The sequence below is a fragment of the Trachemys scripta genome, chromosome 3, assembly GCF_013100865.1.
Source record: "Trachemys scripta elegans isolate TJP31775 chromosome 3, CAS_Tse_1.0, whole genome shotgun sequence".
Classification (NCBI taxonomy): Eukaryota; Metazoa; Chordata; order Testudines; family Emydidae; genus Trachemys; species Trachemys scripta.
Genome location: NC_048300.1, coordinates 192,316,127 through 192,336,724, shown reverse-complemented (window position 1 = coordinate 192,336,724; position 20,598 = coordinate 192,316,127). Strand labels below are relative to the sequence as shown.

The window sequence follows — 20,598 nt, the reverse complement described above, 5'->3', positions numbered from 1 at the left end:
CGCTCTCAATGAGGAGAAAGGAGGTTTTGCAGGGAGCTCTCCTGCATCACACAACTTCCCCCTGCCCAACCAGGCTAATGAAATGGAGGGGTGATGGAAATGGGTGTGGCTGCATCTCCTGCAGCCTAAGGAAGCATGGAGAATCAACCCCAGGGTTAGAGCACTTGCCTAGGGCTTGAGAGCTGGGTTCAATTCCCTTCTCTGCCACAGACTTTTTGTGTGGCCTTAGGCAACTCACTTAGTCTCTCAGTGCCTCAGTTCCCCATCTGTAAATGGAGATAACAGTACAACCCTTAGCGTTTAGAGTGCTCAGATACTACTAGAGTGATGGGAGCCAGATGAGTATCTTAAGTATAGCCAGAGGCCTGTGCTCCTCCCTGGGGGCCGAGGGGGAGCATATTGCTCTAGTTGCAGGCAAAGCCAAGGTGGGTGCCTGCAGCCACTGTGAAGGGAGCTTGGAGGTCAGTAAGGGGTAGGAATGTGGGTGAGAACTTGGGAAAGTCACTTAGCCCTACTAGACTCCCCCTCGTTGATATTGCCATCATATCTATTTCACAGAGAGGATCCATAAGGAGGATGCTTAAAATCCCCCCTGCTGAACTGTGTAATCTAGTGAAAGTGTGACAAGCTGCATGTAAGAGGTCTGCTGTATTCCAGGCCCAGCTGGACCTTCAAACAAAAAGCCAACACGCATATTGTGTGGCAACATTAACCGTCCTCAGCTGGACAAAAGCAAGGAGAGCTGGAGGTAAGCCGGATTCTAGCTTAGCTCTGCTGTATTTAAATAATGCAGCCATTGACTGATTTTCTGTGCAACGACTGCCAGGGACACCCCAGAGGGAGTTAATGCATGTAAGCCAATTTCATCCCAGCAGGGGTGACTGTGACCCAGTGTTTCTGCCTTAGTTCAGAATATCCTGGCTTTCCTAGATGAGTCGATGCACTCTATTTCAGCTACTTTTATAGCTCCCTTGACCCTAATGTCTGCCTTACACGCTATTAAGTATGTTTCCACACAACGGCCTGGGCGTTAGGAAAGCACTGTATCCCAGGTTACAGGTAGGACACTGAGACACAGAGATGCTAAGTAACTTGCCTAAGGTCTCACACAAAGTCAGTGGCAGAGCAGGGACTTGAAAGCTCATGTCCCAAGTACTAGAATCCTGTCCTAACTGCTGGACCATCCTTTCTCGTCAGAGAACTCCCTTTATAATTCCCCCGTGGGATTCATAGGAGGTTGGTATCCAACTCCAGCTGGAGATCTGCCCCCTTTTACAGCATTGATATACTTTGTCCTTGTGGCTTGTACAGTGTGAATGGTTCTGCCACGCAGGGGATTCTGCTTTGGGTCAGGCTGGAGTTCACTTCACCAGCATCTTGCTACTGGGGAGACTTTCAAAGGAACAGGTGGGAGCTAGGGACCCATCTCCCCCTGACTTGCAGTAGGAGCTGGGCTGCTTTGAAAGTTCTCGCCCTTGTTTATTATTTATATGTACAGTAACTCCTCATTTAAAGTCGTCCCAGTTAATGTTGTTTCGTTGTCACGTTGCTGATCAATTAAGGAACATGCTCGTTTAAAGTTGTGCAATGCTCCCTTCTAACGTCCTTTGGCAGCCGCCTGCTTTGTCTACTGCTTGCAGGAAGAGCAGCCCATTGCAGCGAGCTGGTGGGGGCTTGGAACAGGGTGGACCGGCAGCCCCCCATCAGCTCCCCACTCCCCTAAGTTCCCTGTGCAGCAGCTGCCTGCAGTTCAGCTGTGTCCCTCCCCACAACTGCCATGTGCTGCTCCTGCCCTCTGCCTTGGAGCTGCTCCCAGAGATTCCTGCTTGCTGGGGTGGGGGAGGGAAGGAAGAGAGGGGCTAATGTCAGGGTATCCCTCTGCCCCTGCACCCCGCTTACCCCATCTTCCATAGAGCAGGACTCAGCTGCGGTCTCAGCAAGCTGATCTAATTAACAAGGCACGGTACTTAAGGGAAATGCGCATCTATCCCTCCATTCCTGCTGCCTTGCAGAGTGAGAGAGTTAACTCTTGAGGGCTCAGCCAATTGCTAGTTCATCATTTAGCAGTAAGGGAAATATCCCACCTTCTGACTCCTCCACCTCAACCAAGCTTCACAATCATCATCACTGTGTACCAGTATTAAATTGTTTGTTTAAAACATATACTCTGTGTGTGTCTGTATATATATAATATAGTCTTTTGTCAGGTGAAAAAAATTTCCCTGGAACCTAACCCCCTCATTTACATTAATTCTTATGGGGAATTGGATTCGCTTAACATCGTTTCACTTAAAGTCACATTTTTCAGGAACATAACTACAACGTTAAGTGAGGCATTACTGTATTACGGTAACGTACTCCCCCAGGGATGTGCTGGGTGCTGTACAAATACATATTTAAAAAACTGCCTCTGCCCCAAAGAACCTTCTGTCTAGGTTACAAGCAGATGAAACCCAGGGCTGAGGGGAAGATGGAGGATGCTCATGAAGCTTAATCAGCCTGGTTTTAAAAGCTTGATGTGTGCAGAGTTAGGGGGAAGCAAAATACCCCCCCCCCACCCCAGGCTGCAGCCCAGTCAATTCGTAGTTTGATCTACGGATGCAGCTTCTGTCCCAGTAGTGTGGGAGCCATGGGGTTGCCGGATCCATTGAATATTATAGCGTGAGCACCTTGGGGCAGGGACTGTGTGTGGTGTTGGTGATAAACAAAAAGATGTTCCCCTCTATCCCACAGGGGCTGACATGGAGCCCACTGTAACAGAGATCACCTGTCCACATGCCCCACCCACTGCCTCCTCCTTGGTGGAGGCCAAAGTTGGGACTTATATGGCTAGTGAGGATCTTGCCTGAATCTTTCATCCCAGGGTAGAATCACCCTTAAATGAAATGAGGAATACAGATAGTGAGCTGGGAAAATAACTGGTCCAGGACCTGACTTGTCTTCCCAGATGCACAGGGAACTCTCCTACCTGCGTGAGCGGGGACAAGCTGTCTCCTAGGGCTTAGTGTCTGCTGGGAGCCTGGCTGCATCGCCGGGAGAGCTTTCTCTGGGATTTCATTTCTTCTCAATGGAAATGTTTTCTGACCTTGCTCCAGCCTGCTATGGCCTCTCATTGAAATCCAGACTGCAACACCAGGGCTTTTCCTTCTTTCTGCTTGGTTGCTGTATATCAAAGGAAGTGTAAACGCTTGTCGGCACGGCACCCCAGAGCCTGAGCAAAGCCATTTTACTGAGGAGTTTGGTTTTTGGACACTCCCTTTCTGGGTTGCCAGGCTGAGGGATTTGCTGATGTCTCAGGGCAGCTTTCATCCAGGGGGGCGCGTGGCAGGACCAATTTTGCAAACTCATCACTGAGCCTGTTGCTCGTTACTGTGAAATTAATGGGAATCGTCATGGTAGCATGCACTAAGGCAGGGGTGGCCAACCTGAGCCTGAGAAGGAGCCAGAATTTACCAATGTACATTGCCAAAGAGCCACAGTAATACGTCAGCAGCTCCCACGCCCCGCTCCCAGCGCCTCCCATCCACTGGCAGCCCCTGCCGATCAGTGTCTCCCCCTTCCTCCCCACACCTCCCAATCAGCTGTTTCGTGGCATGCAAGAGGCTCAGAGGGGGAGAAGGAGGAGCGAGGACACTGCAGGCTTAGGGGAGGGGGCGGGAAGGAGTGGAGTGGGGCAGGACCTGTGGCAGATCCAGGGGTAGAGCAGTGAGCAGCCCCCGGCATATTGAAAAGTTGGCGCCTGTAGCCCCAGACGCGGAGTTGGTGCCTATACAAGGAGCCGCATGTTAACTTTGGAAGAGTCACATGTGACTCCGGAGCCACAGGTTGGCCACTCCTGCACTAAGAGCTGATACTGCCCCCTCTGCTCATGGTGAGTAGTGCCATACAGGGCCGGCTCTAGGCACCAGCCGACCAAGCACGTGCTTGGGGCGGCACCTCAGAAGGGGCGGCCAATGTTGGGGTGGCGGGGGCCACTCGAGGTTTTTGTTTCGTCTGGGCAGCGCAGGGGTGTTTCCGCGGCGCAGCGCTGGGTGGAGGAGCGGGGGTTTGGGCGGCCCAGCGTGGCGCTCTTGGGGTTTGGCTGGCCTGGCCTGGCCTGGCCTGGCCCAGCGTTCCGGGGGTTTGGGCAGCCCGGCACGGCGCTCGGGGGTTTGGGCGGCCTGGTGTGGCACTCAGGGCGGGGGTTTGGGCGCCCCAGCGCGGCGCTCGGGGGTTTGGGCGGTGCGGCGTGGTGAAGCACTGGGGGAGGGCGGGGGTTTGGGTGGCCCAGCCCGGCACTCTGGGGGTTTCGGCGGCTTGGCCCGGTGCTCCGGGGGTTTCGGCGGCCTGGCGCAGCACTGGGGCGGGGGTTTGAGTGGCCCAGCACTTCAGGGATTTGGGTGGCCCGGCCCGGCACTGAGGGGGGGTTGGGCGGCCTTGCGCGGCGCTGGTGGGGGATTTGGACGGGTGTTTGGGCAGCCCGGCTCGGCGCTGGGAGGGGGGAGGGGGGTTTCAGCGACCTGGCGTAGCGCTCGGGTGGGGAGGGTGTTATGGCGGGGCGGCGCTCTTCTTTTTTGCCTGGGGTGGCAAAAAAGTTAGAGCCGGCCCAGGTGCCATACTCTGCTGATAGCCAGCAGAATTCAGCCAGGGGTGTTTGCACAATTACACCCGAAGAAGGATCTCTTCATGCTTCAGTTGAACAGCCACGTGCACACAGGGGACAGCATATCTGAAAAGGCACTGCCAGCCTTTTCGGCTCAGTCCCATTATGCAGCTTCAGTAGAGGATAACATTGCAGTGATGCTACAGCCAAGGCGGGGGAAGCAACTGCATTCTATAGGAATGCCTACCCTGCAATCAAAGGGTGTGATAGCAGCTGGCATAGACATGTAGCTGGAGTATGGGAGTAGCAACATGAGCTGTACAAGCCTGCCAGGAATCCTGGCTAATTACTTGCAGGGCTAGCCGGTGCTGAAGCACGTGCTGCCACAGCTTTGCTGCCTGCCGTAGCTTGAATAAAGCTAGCTCGGGTGCGGCCACTCAAGCTGCAGTCATACCGAGTGATTGTAATGTAGACATACCCTATGCACAGCTGGCACTGGATCAAGCTCTTAGAACCAAACTCCCTGTGACGTTCCCCTGGTGTTCTCCGGAACGGTGAGCTGCTAAGTCACTCCAATTCTTGACTGGAAGCCAGCCTTACCCTGCTCTGCTGTGAGAACCCCCGCTCCTAGGCTGTTCACGCACAGCCTCTGGCATGTAAGCTGCTCCCAGCTACTTGCAAGCGAATGACACTCGCCGATATCTCTGGTCCCAGACACAACCCTAGGAACCTCCGTCTTGCAGTGCTACACCTGCTGGATGCCGCAAGCTTATATGAGTTTGTCAATTTAACAAGGAAATTGATATGTACCAAATTTGTTATCTCAAGGAGAACCTCTGACACACTTCAAACCAAGCGCATTGCTTCAGGTAGAATAAACAAACAGATTTATTAACTATGAAAGATAGATTTTAAGTGATTATAAGTCAAAGCATAACAAGTCATTTTGGGTCAGATTTACCCCTTCAGAGTCAGGTGAGCATTACCTCATCACAGTCCCAAACTGACCAAAGGAAGAGGGGTGATTCCCTCGAGAGTCCAACAGATTCTTTTGTTGCTGTCTAGGCCAGTGTCATTTGTTCCTGTGAGGCTGAGCTGGGTTTCTCCCATACATGCCCTGATGAGGTGTGAACTGCCTCTCAGCTCTTGGAGAGTTTTTACCTGGGCTTATTTTAAGCCCTGAGGATAAATTTTCTGCCTCATAACTACATACATGAAATTATAACCTATAACATTACTGTAACAACAAGCCTTAGTGCATCATGAGCCTTCCGAAGACACCCAACGTGACAAACTTTGCATTGGATCCCACACAGTCATTTTACAAGGATGAACATGGGTGTGTAAGGTGTTCCCCCAAAGTACAGAGCGTCACATTCCCCCATTTGAATTTAGGGTAGCACCTCAGAGCCCCTGTCATGCAGCAGGACCCCATTATGCTCGGTGCTGTACCAACACAAAGCAAAAAAGACAGGCCCTATATCTTGAGCTGATGTCTATTTAGTTCATTCTAAAGGCCTAGTTTTGGCTGGAAGATTTCCCAGCTGCATATAACATACTTGGAGGAGAGAGGGGTTTGGAATTATCGATTGGGCACAAAATATTTTGTCTGTTCCTGGCATTCATTGTTGTGTCAGTTGAAACCTGTTAATCTGGAAGGGGTTATTTCTTTGGTACATGCAGCTAGAGATTGCAATGGGCACATGTTATAAACTGGACCAATAAATAAGCTCCCTGCTGATCATCTTCCTATTTTGTCTCAGCATTGATTTTCTCCCACTGGAAGTCTAAATGCAGCATGCCTTCCAGCCTAACAAAGGGTACATTGGATCCCAAAATCACCAGGCCAGCCACTCTGACCCCTGTGTATTTAAAGGGACATTGTCACACTACAAATCAGGGGTCTGATTTTCTTAGATTTTCATACCAACTTCAGCGGGGGTTGGAGGAGCTCATCACTTCTGAAATGGAATTCAATAGTCTCCTAAATTCCTTTTTGCGGTTGCTGCTGTTGGCTTTTATTATTCATAATAATGGCACTTGCCACCTCCTCGTTCGTTTGCATCCAATTTTGTAAGGAAAAGGGAAGGGTAGGGAGTTCATAGTCAAGGCCAAAAGCTCTTTTACCCTGGTTCTGATCCACACAGAAACACCTGGGCCACTGAGTGGTGGTGGGGCTGAGATTGGTCATGCTGATTTCTCTTTGGCCAGGAGAGGGGGCTGCCGTTCAAAGTCACAAAGCAGATCTGTTACAAACGGAGCATAGCTTGGGATACAGGAGGACGAGAGCTTGCAGCATTGCTTGCACTGGTATATGATACCACCCCGCTCCTGTGAACAGATGGGAGCCAAGGAAGATGGGCGGTAGCCAGTGTGTAACACGTATGCAGGATGATATGCCTACCTAATACCTGCAGCCAGTGTGTGTGTAACCTCACCTTTGGAACCCAGCACTGGTGTCATGGTTGTGATGAAGTTCTAGGTACGCATTGAATTCTAGTGTTAGGATCCAACTCCTCCATGTGTGAATGTCCCCAGGTGCCCTTAAGGAAGTGGATGTCTCCCACCTTACTGCTGTTTATTATGGATTTTTTGCCCTTTTAAAAATCCTGGTGCTCCTACTGTTCGTAAATCCAAGTGCTAGACTCTTGCCTAGGGATGTCGCTGTTGATGTGCAGCTGTTTAGACTTATCCAATCATTGAGCTTTCTGCTGGGGCTTCCAACAAGGAGTCAATACAGCGGAGTGCTCAGACCCAAAGCTTACACACTGGCAAACAGTGCCATATAAATGACAGATCCTCAGCTGGTGCCAACCAGCATCACCGCAGCTGGTCTGTCGTTTTTTAAAAAAACAACTTCACTATAAGCAGCGGGTTCCTAGAAACAGGATTTGCACATTCCAGTTCAGTTAAACAATGCAGCACTTTCATTCTACACCAGTCTAACCAGTAAAACAGGGATGGATCTGGGCCCTTCACCCCAAAAGCAAGGGCTGGGAGTGAGAAGCTAGTTGATGTTTTTCTGTACCATGTAGCTTTGCTGAAAAATGATTTTTTTTCGCAGAATTTTTTTTTTTCTGGTTTGCAAGTGAATGTTTCTTCAGGTTTTGAAAAATAGATTTCAAAAATCAGTGTGTATTACGGGTTTGATTTTTATCAGCCAAAAAATGTTCAAAGGAATTTCAGTGAAAACAAAAAAGCTGTAATTTTTTCAGTATTTCCCGGGAAAAATAATTGGTGTTTTTCAGCTAGCTCTGTCGTTCCTGGGTTTCTGAACGCTCCCAAAGCCTGGGCAAGTTCAGAGCTTAGGCTTTGACTTGGGCCCACCTCTAGTTAGAACGGAGTGTCACCATGTCCAAGTTCACTCTAAGCAGCTTCCACTCCACCTCCAGGAGGATACGTGTCCAAAGGACAGGCCTGGATTGTCTTGCATTTCTGAATATCCCCGAGTCTATGATTCATGCTCATTTGCCCCCTCCTATACCTTCCCTGGCCCTGTAACAGAGCATAACTGAGCCCCTGGTCTATCAGCGGTAGTTTCATTCCACTTTTTTTTAAAAAGGCCTAACGTTTTTGGCCGTTGGAAAGAAAACCAACTGGAACGGCTTTTCTTTTAAAAAGCAAACTCTGCCCAGCTCCATATAGGGTCTGGCTGACACGCCATAGCCCAGGAATGCTGACTCTAACACAGTGCAGCTGATTCGCCAGCTGACTCCCCTGTGAGCTCTTTCCGCCCACTCCAGTTCCCAGCTGCAGACTGAAAGCAAAACAACGGCCCCTGAACATAGACCTGATCCTGTGAAACAAGCCCAAGTTGAGGCATCTCCGCTCCACTGAGGAGCATGCCCCTGGGTCTTGACCCTTCTCTCCCTTATTCCAACATAACTCCATGGATTTAGGTGGAGTCAATCTTGTTCTGCCCCGGTGTCAGTGATTAGAAAATCAGTTCCTCCATCTAGGTGCCTCTAGCTTCCCTGTGGATCCTCTTCCTGTGACACTAACGATTAAGTGATCTGGTGGCTCAGATGGACGAGAGAAGAACATAAGAGCTGCATTACTGGGTCAGACTAATGGTCCATCTAGCCCAGTATCCTGTCACTGCCAGTGCCAGATGCTTGAGGGGGAGTGTACCAAACAGAGTAATATTGGAAAGATCCACCCCCTGTCTTCCCCTTCTATCTTTTGGTAGTCAGAGGTTGAGGGTCACCCCAGGCATGGGGTTACATCCCTGATTATCTTGTCTCGTAGCCATTGATGGACCTGTCCTCCATGAACTTATCTAGTTCTTTGAACCCCTTTATACTTTTGGCTATCACAACATCCCATGGCTATGAGTTCCACAGGTTAATTGTGTTGTTGCATGAAAAGGTATTCCTCTTGTTTCCCCAGCTCCAGGTTTTGTACATATTTTCCCGATACCCAGTCTAAACGCTCCACTTTGTTAATTTCACCCCCCTTACAACCCCTAAGTACTGACCCAGCAGTTCCTCCCCACCCTTGGTGATGGCACTCTTCAGATTAGACTGTTCTCAAGCCCCTCCTTTAGCAGTCGCTTAGACAAGCTATTTTATCTTTTAATCTTTCCTCCTTCATTGGTCCCTCCAGCCCCCTCCTCATTTTTCTCGCTCTTTTCCGAGCAATGTTCAATTTGTTAATATCTTTTTGGCAAGAGACCTGCATCTTCTTAGGGGTTTGGACAGCACCAAGCACAGTGGGGACTGCAATCCTGAGCTGGGCTCCTGGGCACTAACACAGCACAGGCAATACATAGTGACACAGAATAAAACATAGTGGCTCAGGTGTGGCCATGTCTGAGCTGATCAGGGAGGGACCATCATCTGCCGGCTCCAGGATGTGATGCTTGCGAGCACATAACCCCAAATCCAGGGATCTTTTACTGAATGGCATGTCTAATTCACTGCTATCTACCTATGGTACTTATGTGGCCCTCATTACAATAGTATCTGAGCACCTCACAGTCTCTAATGTAAAACACCTCTGGGAACTGCTATTTTCCCCATTTAACAGATGGGGAACTGAGGCTCACAGAGGCTAAGTGACTTGCCCAGGGTCACACAGGACGTCTGTGGCGGAGAAGAGACTTGACTACAGGTCTCCCAAGTCCTAGGCTAGTCTGGTCTCCCTCAACATCTGTGCTTCCCTAGTTTCTCCTTCCCACTGAGTCAAGGCTTATCAACCTTTTTCTCCAGTCTGACTAGTGTTCCCGGAGCTCAATCCTTTGTTACCAAGTTATATGTCAGGGGTTAGCCCTAGATCCATTGACTTCAATGGGCTTTGGATCCGACTCTTAGGATCAGGGTCCGAGCGTTGTTGTAGCTATGCCACTGTAATGTAGAAAGAACAGGAGTACTTGTGGCACCTTAGAAACTAACACATTTATTTGAGCATAAGCTTTTGTGGGCTACAGCCCCCTTCATCAGATGCAGAGAGTGACAGAAAGGGTTTTTCCATCACAATCCACCCTCTCGAGAGGCAATAGCTAAGCTGATAGAAGAATTCTTCCCTCAGCCTAGTTGAGTCAACAGTAGGGGCCAGGTCAACCTAACTATGTTGGGTAGGACATGAAATTTTTCAAGCCCTGAGCATTGTAGCTAGATTGACCTAAGTTTTAGGTGTAGACCAGGCCTTAGTGAAAGAACCTTTGAGTTTCTCAGTTGCTTATTCTAAGCAGCATCCTGTGCTCAGTCTAAACAACACTGTAGGGGTTTTATGGAGAGGAAAGCACAGTCAGTGGCACCAGTTCATCAGGACCTAATAGGGATGTCTGCTTCAGTAGAGCATAAGGCCAGGAATCTGTTCCCTGTGCTGTATGTGACTGGAAGGGGCACTCAATGCTCTAAGTGTCCGGTTTGAAACAGCGCAGCTCCTTCAAACCAGCTGGAGCAGTCAGTCCTTCATCCTTCTTCTAACTCTCCCAGGACAGAATGGGCCAGATCCTTAGCTGGTGTCAATCAGCATTGTTCCACTGAAGCCAATGGCGCTCCGCTGACTTGCACCAGCTGAGGAGCTGACTTAGTGGGTTTACTGTGTAGGTCTTTGAGATGACATCTTAAAAACAAAGTGTCTATTTCCAGTTTTTCTAAGCTTTTTGCGGTCACCTCTGTCTTTGGTGGCCCCCTCCCATGCATGGCATGACCCCAAACTCATCTGCAAGACCCTACCTGGTCCACATTTAAGTCCCTCTTAACGACCAACTTTTGCCTCACAGGCTATAGTGAACTGATTGACTTGTACGTAAATTGCCTATTGTTGATCCCGCTCCCCTTACCTTTGTCTGCTTGTCAGTCTGTCCTTAGACTGTCAGCTCTTTAGACAGAGTCCACCCCTACTCCAGTGTTTGGAAAGCGCCTCGTACTTTGGGGTGCTGCCATCAATAAATAAGAATGGATATTAATGAGTCCAGGACACTCTGCGGAGAGTTCTGCCCTGGACGCCTTGGCCAAATTATTCTTGTCCTCCAAATTATCCTCTTTCGGCCTGGCTACTGCTCTCTACCCCAGAAGCAGCTGCATTCCAGTACTGCTCTGTGTGTATAACTTGTGAAGCACCTTGAACACTGGCGTCTGAAAGGTGTTCAAAATGTGCTGCATTATCCTTCAATAGGCGTTCGTGGCCATGTTAAAAGGGGAGAAGCCTAGGGCAAGATAATAGGGATGTGAACAGGAAGTCGGTGGGACCTGTGTGGGTTTAATGCCTCTGAAAATAAAGTCAGAGGGGCCCAATCCTCACTAATAGGCTTTAGTCAGGCTGCTCACATGAATAATGCTCAGCGGGTAAAGGCTGTATGTTTCTAGGACCTCTGGAGGTGGAATAAAGTGGGCTTGGGAGGCAGCATCGCCTAGGCTGCAACTCTGGCGACCTTGCTTCTGTTCCCAGCTCTGCCCCTAGCCTGCTGGGCGATCTTGGGTAAGTCAGTGTCCCGCTCCGTGCCTCAGTTTCCCCGTCTGACCGGGGGGGATCGAGATACTGACCTACTAGGTCGGTGAAGGGGGAGGCTGAACAGTGGGAGACAGGATTGAAGGCGGGGTGGGTTGAATGCCGGGGGACAGGGAGCCGGGGGAGTAGCTGAGGGACAAGGAGCCGGGGGGGGGGGCGGTAAGGAGCCGAGCCCGGCCGGCCGGCGGAGAGCCAGCCCCACGGGCAGGGACGGGTTAAGCGGGCGGGGGCGGTCGGCGCAGGCGCGGGCCCGGCGCTGCCGAAGTTGTCCGGGCTCCGGGCCGGGAGAAGTTTGCGGCGCTGGGCGGAGGCAGCGGCGGGCGGCCAGGCTGCTCGCTCCGCTCCGGCCATGGCCTTCCGCCGGCGGGCCAAGAGCTACCCCCTCTTCAGCCAGGAGTTCCTGATCCACAACCACGCGGACATCGGCTTCTGCCTGGTGCTCTGCGTGCTCATCGCGCTCATGTTCGAGGTGAGAGCGGGGGGCCCTACCCCCCCGGGGCACCCCCTGCAGCTCTCCCGGGGGCACCCCCTGCAGCTCTCCCGGGGGCACCCCCTGCACCCACCTTGGGCGACTCCCTGGGACCCTTCCCCAGGACTTCGCCCTGTGCACCCTCGGGGTGCTGCCCTCACCACTCTGGGACCCTGCTGCACCCCGTCCTGCAGATACACCCTAGGCCCTCGCGGTATACTGCCTGTTGCACCCCACGGGACCCTGCTGCACCCCAAGGGATCGTACTTCACTCCTTCCTTGGGGGGGACCCCTCTGCAGCCCCCTACCATGGGACACTGCACCCCTTCCTAGGGGTATTCTCTGTGCCTCTCCAAGGGACCCCAAGGCAGTCCCTCCAGCTAGGGTGTCCTCCCTGGGGACCCCAATGCACTGCACCCCCCTGGGGGGTGGATCCCAATGTAATGTCGAAAGGCAGAGTCACTGGGGCTCCCTCCCCAGGCAGGATGCGGTGGGGTCATCTTCTACCCCACACGTTGAAGGGGTGCATGGCAAAGGTGCACTCTCCAGGGGAGCACCATGGGAGGTGGGAATTTGCTTCCACTGACAAGGAAAGGATCTGCTAGAGACCCTTCTATTCAGGGAGCCTACTACCCCACCCCTATTGGAGGGGTCCCTGAATAGAAGGGTCTTTAGCAGATCCTTTCCTTGTCAGTGGAAGCAAATTCCCACCTCCCATGGTGCTCCCCTGGAGAGTGCACCTTTGCCATGCACCCCTTCAACGTGTGGGGTAGAAGATGACCCCACCGCATCCTGCCTGGGGAGGGAGCCCCAGTGACTCTGCCTTTCGACATTACCCCCATTGCGCCCATCACGGGGAGCGCCGTGCACTAAGCCCCCCAGACCCCACTATCCTCCTTTTCCCAGCCCCTTTGTGGGTTAGTTTCCCTCCCCTACACTGCACTTCCTTCCCCCTTTCATTCGCCAGGGATCCTTCCCACTTTTCCTGTCCTCTCCCACCCCTATACACAGCCATCGACCCCCAGGTAACTTCATTTCCCCTCTTCCATAACCCCAGCTGCTTCTGCACTCTGTCCACACCCACAACTCGGACCCCTGCAACTTCCAGTCTCCTCAGTACATTCTTCCCCCTCCCCAGTGCCTCCTTCTCCCCCTCCAGTTTGCAATCTCCACTCCTTCGCCCCCCCCCCCTCCTCTTAGACCTGAATCAGTGCCCACCAGGAACAAGATTTCCCCCTGGCCTCTAGCTGCTGCCCTCCTTGAGTCTGGTTGAGTGTAGGTGGGCATAGGGGGACACTGACTAGCTACTGCCAGGGGATGACAGTGCTTGTGGGACCCCTGTCCATGGGGTGGGATAATGTCATTTTGTCAAGAGACTGAATGATGCCACCCTGCCAGTCTCTGTGTTTGGGCATGGTGCAAGCAGCGTGATGACCGCCTTGCACTTCTCCATTGGGGGGTGGAGGAAAAGAGGTGAGGTTCTCCCTGAGCCTAGAGCTCCAGGGGAGGGGGACAGCTGGCTCTGGCCAGCGTTTTCCCCAGGATTTGGGGATGAGCCGACAGATGGCGTTGGTTTGTGCCCCAGAAGTTGGGGGAGCTGATGAGTGAGGGGAAGTTCTGCCCAAACTGCTCCGTTGGGTGTGGCTGGAGTTGAAGTGGAGCGGCTTTAAGGTAGGGGATGTGGGGGGACGTGTTGTGATGGGGTCACAACCTTTTGAGGTTTGGTGGGAAACCCTGCAGTGTCCTGTCATGCTGTGGTTAGCAGGGGAGGGGGCAGTGAGTGCCCATAGCCAGGCCACCTGATGCTGTGATCCTGGCAGGTCTCGAGCTAAGCAGAGCAGGCTAGGTGAGGTCATTCCTTGGCTGGGAGACCTCTGAACAGCCGGTAGGTGCTGCTGGGAATGGTGATGGCAATTCAGATGGAAGGCTAATACTCAGTCTGATCCAACACCCCTGTGCTGCTGGATTTCCCCATCTTTCAGGTGCACTGTGGCCATGAGATGCAATGTTGGATTTCAGGTGAGGCGCATAACTGAGAGAGTGACTGCTCCTGGCCTTTTAAGACCTGTGGTGCTTCCTGCCAGGATTGGCTGTTGATCTTGGTGTCCTTCCTAAATTCTGGCTTGCAGTGTTACGTTTACCTAGATTCCCCCTCCGTGCAGTTCTTTGCCTCCTGTCCTCAGTACAGTGCGGATGGATTGCTGGGCTCTGTCAAAGAGGCACTATCAGATTTTAATTGTTTTTTTTAATCCCTTATCTAGGTTACCGCTGATATCTTTGATTACCAAAATCAAAAGAAGTTTAAAAATCCAGCCCACTTTTCACCATTTGTGTAGCTTGCTCTGAGTTTCCCGCAGCTGTTGTTACTTCTGTGTTTGTTTATAACCCCTTTCTCGCTCTGGATTCTTGTGTGCCAGCACCTGGTTGCAATGTTTGGGGTGCAAACTCTGCAGGGGAATATGTAAATCCAGACCAAATGGAGGATTTTTTTAAAGAAGTGGAAACATTTCTATAAATAGGGTTCATTTAAAGAAGAAAAATGGCTTTGCCTGCGGAGGGTGAGAGGCAGTGTTGGTGGAGGACGTCTGCCCCTTCCCTTTCCCTGGGAGGAGGAGTTAATGGTGGTGCAGCTGTCCCTTTCCTTTGCCCATAAGCTAAGATTGCCATCTCTGAGGTACAAAAAACAGGGACATTCGGGATAATCCTGAGCACGTTCCACACAACCAGCCGGCCAGTTTTTGAAGCACCCTGACCGACACCTAGGATAGTTATCTCAAACAGTGACAGTCCTGGGAGAATCTGGCCAGGTGGCAACCCTACTATTGAGGTACTTGGGGTTAAGTATCAGTGGGGCCAACTGGCCTACCATTTTCCACCACCTCCTTTTGTTCCCGCCCTCCCCAGCGTTGCCCCTTTCCTGGAGGGAGTTGTGATCCTGACCTTAGAGAAATGTCCTGATGGAGGAGAGCAGTGCCCCCTCCCAGGCCACACGGTCCCCAGTGCCCCTTTCCCCATGCTTGGGGCATCTTCCCCGCCACCAACCCCTGAGCTCGCCAGGAGCCTCATTCTTCCTCTTTCCAGAGACATCCCAGAAGCCTGAGGAGCTCTCCTGCCTCCCTCCAGCCAGCCCCCACCTGAGGGAACCCCACAAAACCTTAGACACCAGTGTCCACTCCTCCTGTTTATCCGCCCCTCCCCAGTACATATGATAACAATGGAACCCCTGGTAGTGGGAGAGGAGCAGACGCTTCCCCTCTCCCAAGCCTGGCATCAGGGCTCTTCTCCCTGTCCCTAGCAGGGAGAGCAGGCTCCTTGCAGCCCCAGTGCTTTGCATAGAAATGTCAGGAATGTGGAGCTTCCCCCCCCCCAACCCCCCTTCCCAGCTTTCTCCTCTCTTTCCTCTCCTCTTTCAGGGGAGGAGACGGGATAGGGAGGGGGCTGAGGATTCTTGCTGAACAACTCAGCCCTTCAGGCTTGCTCCATACATGGAGTCTGGCCAGCCTGGCACCTCAGGAGCGGGCGTGCTTCTGCGGTCAGTCTGAACCATGTGTGTGTGATAGAACCGTGTCCCTCCCGGGCCCCCAGCCGAGTGCCACGTTTCAGGGCAAATGGGAGACGAGATGGAAGGTGGTGGTGGGGCGGAGAACTCCTCGGAGAAGCGGGAAACCCGTTTCCTTAATTAAAAAAACAAAACAAAATAAAAAAAAGACGGTTTCTCCCTCCCTTTCATTGCAATGCACTGAATGAACAAGTAGTTTTCAGTACATAGAAATCTTAATGTCTTTAAAGGAAACATCTAAATTAGAGCCAGAAAGGCCAGCTGGCTGGGGTATAAATTCCAAAACCACATGCAAATGCTGCAGAGTTGGACACACCGGCTGCAAGTTTCAGAGTTGTACTTTCAAAACAAGCAGTGACTTTGAGCTGGAGGGGGTTTTGTCTCCCACTAACACAGCAGGCCGAGGGTTTGCCCTTTATTGTTGCTGGTGTTCACTTTACCGAACTTTCTTTCTCTAGGGCTCTGTCTACCCTGGCACTTTTGTCAGTATAACTTTGCCGGTGTGGACAGTGCTATGTCTTTGGGAGAGCGTCTCCCGATGACATTGCTACTGCTGCTTGTTGGAGGTGGTTTAATTATGTCCACGGGAGAACTCTCTCCCATCAGCACAGAGAGGCTACACAGGAGATCTTACAGCGGTACAGCTGTGTGGCTGTAAGCTGTCTAGTGTGGACATGGCCTTAGCCTCAGGGCTGCGTGTGGAATAAGCTCGTCTGGGCTCTCTTTAGAAAAAGCTGATTGAATTTTTGCACAGTTGGACGATGTCAGCTTGACTGTCCTGGTGACGGGACTTGTCTGCGTTGGTATTTTCATTAATGTCCCACCGTTGCGGCTGCACTAGTCAGAATCCTTGTGTAGACAGGGCATTGTTACCATCTAGACCTCAGAAGAAAATTGTTAGAAGAACCTAAATGACGCTTTTGAGAGAGCAGGTGGGTGAGGTAATATCTGTTATTGGACCAACTTCTGTTGGTGAGAGAGACAAGCTTTTGAGCTACACACAGCTCTTCTTCAGGTCTGGGAAAGGTACTCTGAGCTTTTCAGCTAAATACAAGATGGAAGAGATTGTTTAGCATCAGTGGTTAGCTCACATTCTAAGGAACCATTCAAGGTGAAGTAGCCCATTAATACATCTGCAGTCATAGGGAAAAAAAGCGGGGTTAGTGGGTTACAGATTATTAGAAGCCCTAAATCCATGATTTTCAGTGTGTAGTGGAGTTATGCATTTAAGCTCCCAGGCTTGTCTTTGGAAAGTGTTGTGCAGGTTTCGTTCAAGGATGCGGACTGATGGGTCAGATGTAGAGCGATGGCTCTGTGAAAAGTGGTCACCCACAACTGCTGGGGTGTTTGTCTTTTATCATTTTCCTGTGAGAGTTCATTCAACGTAGGTGCCTTGGATAATTTTACTCACTCATCTAGACCTGCACTGAGACAACACAGTAATAAAAACACCCAGGTCCTCTCTACACTGGAGCTGCCACAACGGAGGAGAATCGAAGAAGAATGTTAGTGTAGGGACAGTCCAGGCAGAGTCTGTATTAGCGTAAAGGAGACCTGTGACGGGACAAAAATGGTTTTATTCTTTTGTTCTTTTTTCTTTTTGATATATATAGAGAGAATTTGAAGTGTGTTTTGTGCTGGAAATGTTGGCCTTGTATCCCCTGCTTTCTCCCCAACCCTCTACAAGGGTCTATGGATGTCTGGAGAACTTGTAAGATTAGAACGTGTGACATACCATGCAAATGAAACCTGCTTAAATGGGAAGGGAAGAGAGGGTCACAACACACCTACTCTCCACCTTTGCCTGTCCCAGTGACCTCACACCCTCCTGATCTCCTTCTTCTCTTCAACTTCTCCCCTTTTACTGCTGCCTTTCATAGTACAAGTATACTATGGTCCCCACACCCTTGAGCTGTGCCTGCACATACAGCAGCATGTAGAAAACAGGCACTACTTGTGTATCTATGTGTCACAATGAAAGGCTCCAGCCACAGGGAGCTGCTGGGGCCTTTTCCCACGGCAGGAAAAGGCTGTGGCAGTATCCTGAAAAATACCAGCGTAGAGGTGGGGAGGCACTGCTTGGGCGTGTAGGTAGATATGCTGGAAGTTCAAACCTGTATGGCGTTCTGCTTGCTTAAGCCGTGTCTCACCTTCTAAACTGCTATTTAGAGCCCTTCTAGCTGGGAGTGGGGTGTCTGTATTTTACACGCCTCTGTAAGTGTAGATGTACTTTTAGAAAGTCATTTGTTGGCCCCAACTGCCTCTTACTATCACATCATCGCCTTTGTACCCTTCACACCTGAACCCACAGAATGCAGCATGCACAGGCAGCACCTCCAGTTCCTGTCTTGCATCCTGGATCCCCTGGGTCTCTCTGTCCCACTTCAACTGCTGTCACAGAGGTTTCTAATGGCCTCTTCCTGGCCAGGGGGGGTCCTCAGACTCTGGTCCAGCCCCCTAAACTGCTGCTTTTGGCTGTGTCAGTCATACCCCCCCCCCCACCCTTGCCGTCTTGTCCTCCCTTGGTTTTTGTTGTGGCTCTGTCCTCTCTTGGTTCTCCTCCGACCTCTCTGATTGGAGTCTCTTTTCGTGGGTGCTTCTCCCCCTTCCCACTCTGGTGAGGTGCCTCAGGGCTCTGCCCTTGCCCCCGCCTCGCTTTACAGCCTCTCCTTGTGAGTTCTGATCAATGATCTTTGCCGGAATGACGTCTCTCTCCACTCCTGCCCTGCCTCCCTTGCTCCTGCCCTGTGTCTCTGCCTATCTCTGACAATTCCAGCATCCCTGACTGTGCATTTACCATGGCTAAAGCTGAGCTGGTGATCTTTTTCCAAAGCCGCCTTTACCCCTCCTCTCCTCCCCCCAGTCTTGATCATCATCATTGCTCAGACCCACAACCCGGGTAGCCCCTTTGACTCCTTGTTTCCTTTCTCACCCCGCGCAGGCATGCTGCTTCCATGTCCTGCCGCTTGCTGCTCCATGATATTTCTAAGATCCGCCCTACGTCTGCTAGCGTCGGAGACTGTTTGCGTGGTGGAGTCTCTTCACCAGGGATGGGTGAATGCAGGCCGCAGGGGCTTTGAGCAGCCTTTGGGCCATGCGTTAGGCCTTCCTCAGGCTGGTGTGGCCTGTGGTGGAGCTCAGAGAGCATCATCTACAGAGCCCTTCTAGACTGTAGTGGCCAGAGCTCAGATCAAAGCAGAGAGTCTCAAGCCCTCTCCTAGGCCACACCGCTAGATGCTGCCCTCAGCTGGCGAAAGGTTTGGCACTCCTGCTGTCTGGCAATACAGACGTGGAGAGACTGAAGGAAATGTCAGAACCTGCCTCACAATAGACCATTTCCTGCAGGGAAGGATTTCTCTGGGCTCGCAGAGGCTGTGAATGTGTGACTGTGACTTAACCATTTCCTTCCACATCTACAGCTGGCACACTTCTGACCTAGACAGCCGCCGTTGTGTGTTTGCGAGGGCCTGTGGAGTTGTCTGCTCACAGGTGGTGAGCTACTATCCGGCCGCAGTCCTTGCTGCCCTAAAGCTTGCTGTGTAGCTCTGTGCTGCTTAGGCCTCAGCTGAAGTATTGTATCCAGTTGTGGGCACCACATTTCAGGAAAGATGTGGACAAATTCGAGAAAGGCCCAAGAAAAATGCAACAAAAATAATTAAAGGTCTAGAAAACATGACCTATGAAGGAAGATTGAAAACATTTAGTATGTTTAGCCTGGAGAAGAAAAGACTGAGGGGGACATAACAGTTTTCAAGTATGTAAAATGTTGTTACAAGGAGAAGGAAGAAAAATTGTTCTCCTTAACTTCTGAGGATAGGACAAGAAGCAATGGGCTTAAATTGAAGCAAGGGAGGTTTAGGTTGGACATTAGGGAAAAACTGCCTAACTGTCCGGGTGATTAAGCACTGGAACAAATTGCCTACGGAGATTGTGGAATCTCTGCCATTGGAGGTTTTTAAGAGCAGGTTAGACCAGTGGTTCTCAACCTATTTACCACTGTGGCCTGCACGTGCAGCTCTCTGTGTTACGTGGGCTGCATCCACACAATATATATATATACACTACCTGTATGGCCCTAAGGATGTCACATGGGCCGCTGCTGCATGCTGATTGGACTACAAGCGGGCCGCAGGTTGAGAACCACTGGGTTAGACAAACATCTGTCAGGGATGGTCTAGTTATTACTTAGTCCTGCCTTGAGTGCAGGGAACTGGACAAGATGGCCTCTCGAGGTCCCTTCCAGTCCTACACTACTATGATTCTATGAACATGGTGGCTGATACAACTCTGAACAGCTGTACAGCATTTCACACATAAAGTACTGTGAGTATCGACTTCTTAGGGCCTGACCCTGCAACTCCTCTTCACACACACAGCTTCTATTGATTTCAGTGGGAAATCCCTGTGCAGAGCGCGCTTTGTAACCAAGGCCCTGCCTTGGCAGGTCAGACTAGTGCCCTTTGTAGCCTGGTTTTCTGTCTTGGACAGTGGGCAGTTGCCAAATGGCGAAGAAGGACAGTGCAGCAGTTAGAGCACTAGCCTAGGAGTCGGGAGATCTGAGTTCAAGTCTCTGCTCCACAAAAAGGTTTGTGTAACTCACTTAGCCTCTCTGTGCCTCTGTTTCCCATCTAAAATGGGGATAATAGTGCTTCCCCCACTTCACAGGAGTGTTGTGAGGATAAATACATTAAAGATTGAGGCACTCTGTAACGGGAGCCTTGTAAGTCCCTTACTAGGTAGATGCCTTTGAAACTGGACTGGACACAGTGCTATACAATGTACTGTAGGTAGAGCCTTCCCAAATTCGCAGTCCGTTTGGGTAAATTTCATGTCATAGCATTTTTAAAATTTCCTGGTTTTAGATAGTTAAATCTTAAATTTCAGTGTTGTCACAAAGCATGAATATGTATTTAAAAATATAACCATGTAAAGCCCTTAAAAAAACAAGGAGTCCAGTGGCACCTTAAAGACTAACAGATTTATTTGGGCATAAGCTTTCGTGGGTAAAAAACCCAAGAAGTAAGGTTTTTT

At 51.0% G+C, this 20,598-nt stretch overlaps 1 protein-coding gene across 1 annotated transcript in view; it reads left to right on the top strand.

Annotated features, from left to right (window-relative positions):
* Positions 1–11,800: 11,800 nt before the first annotated feature.
* Positions 11,801–20,598, top strand: part of TRAM2 (translocation associated membrane protein 2) — a 54,263-nt gene continuing 45,465 nt past the window's right edge. The window contains exon 1 of the mRNA XM_034766692.1: positions 11,801–12,008. Within this exon, the coding sequence (XP_034622583.1) occupies positions 11,889–12,008 (120 nt within the window). The 5' untranslated portion in view covers positions 11,801–11,888. The remainder of the gene's footprint in view (positions 12,009–20,598) is intronic.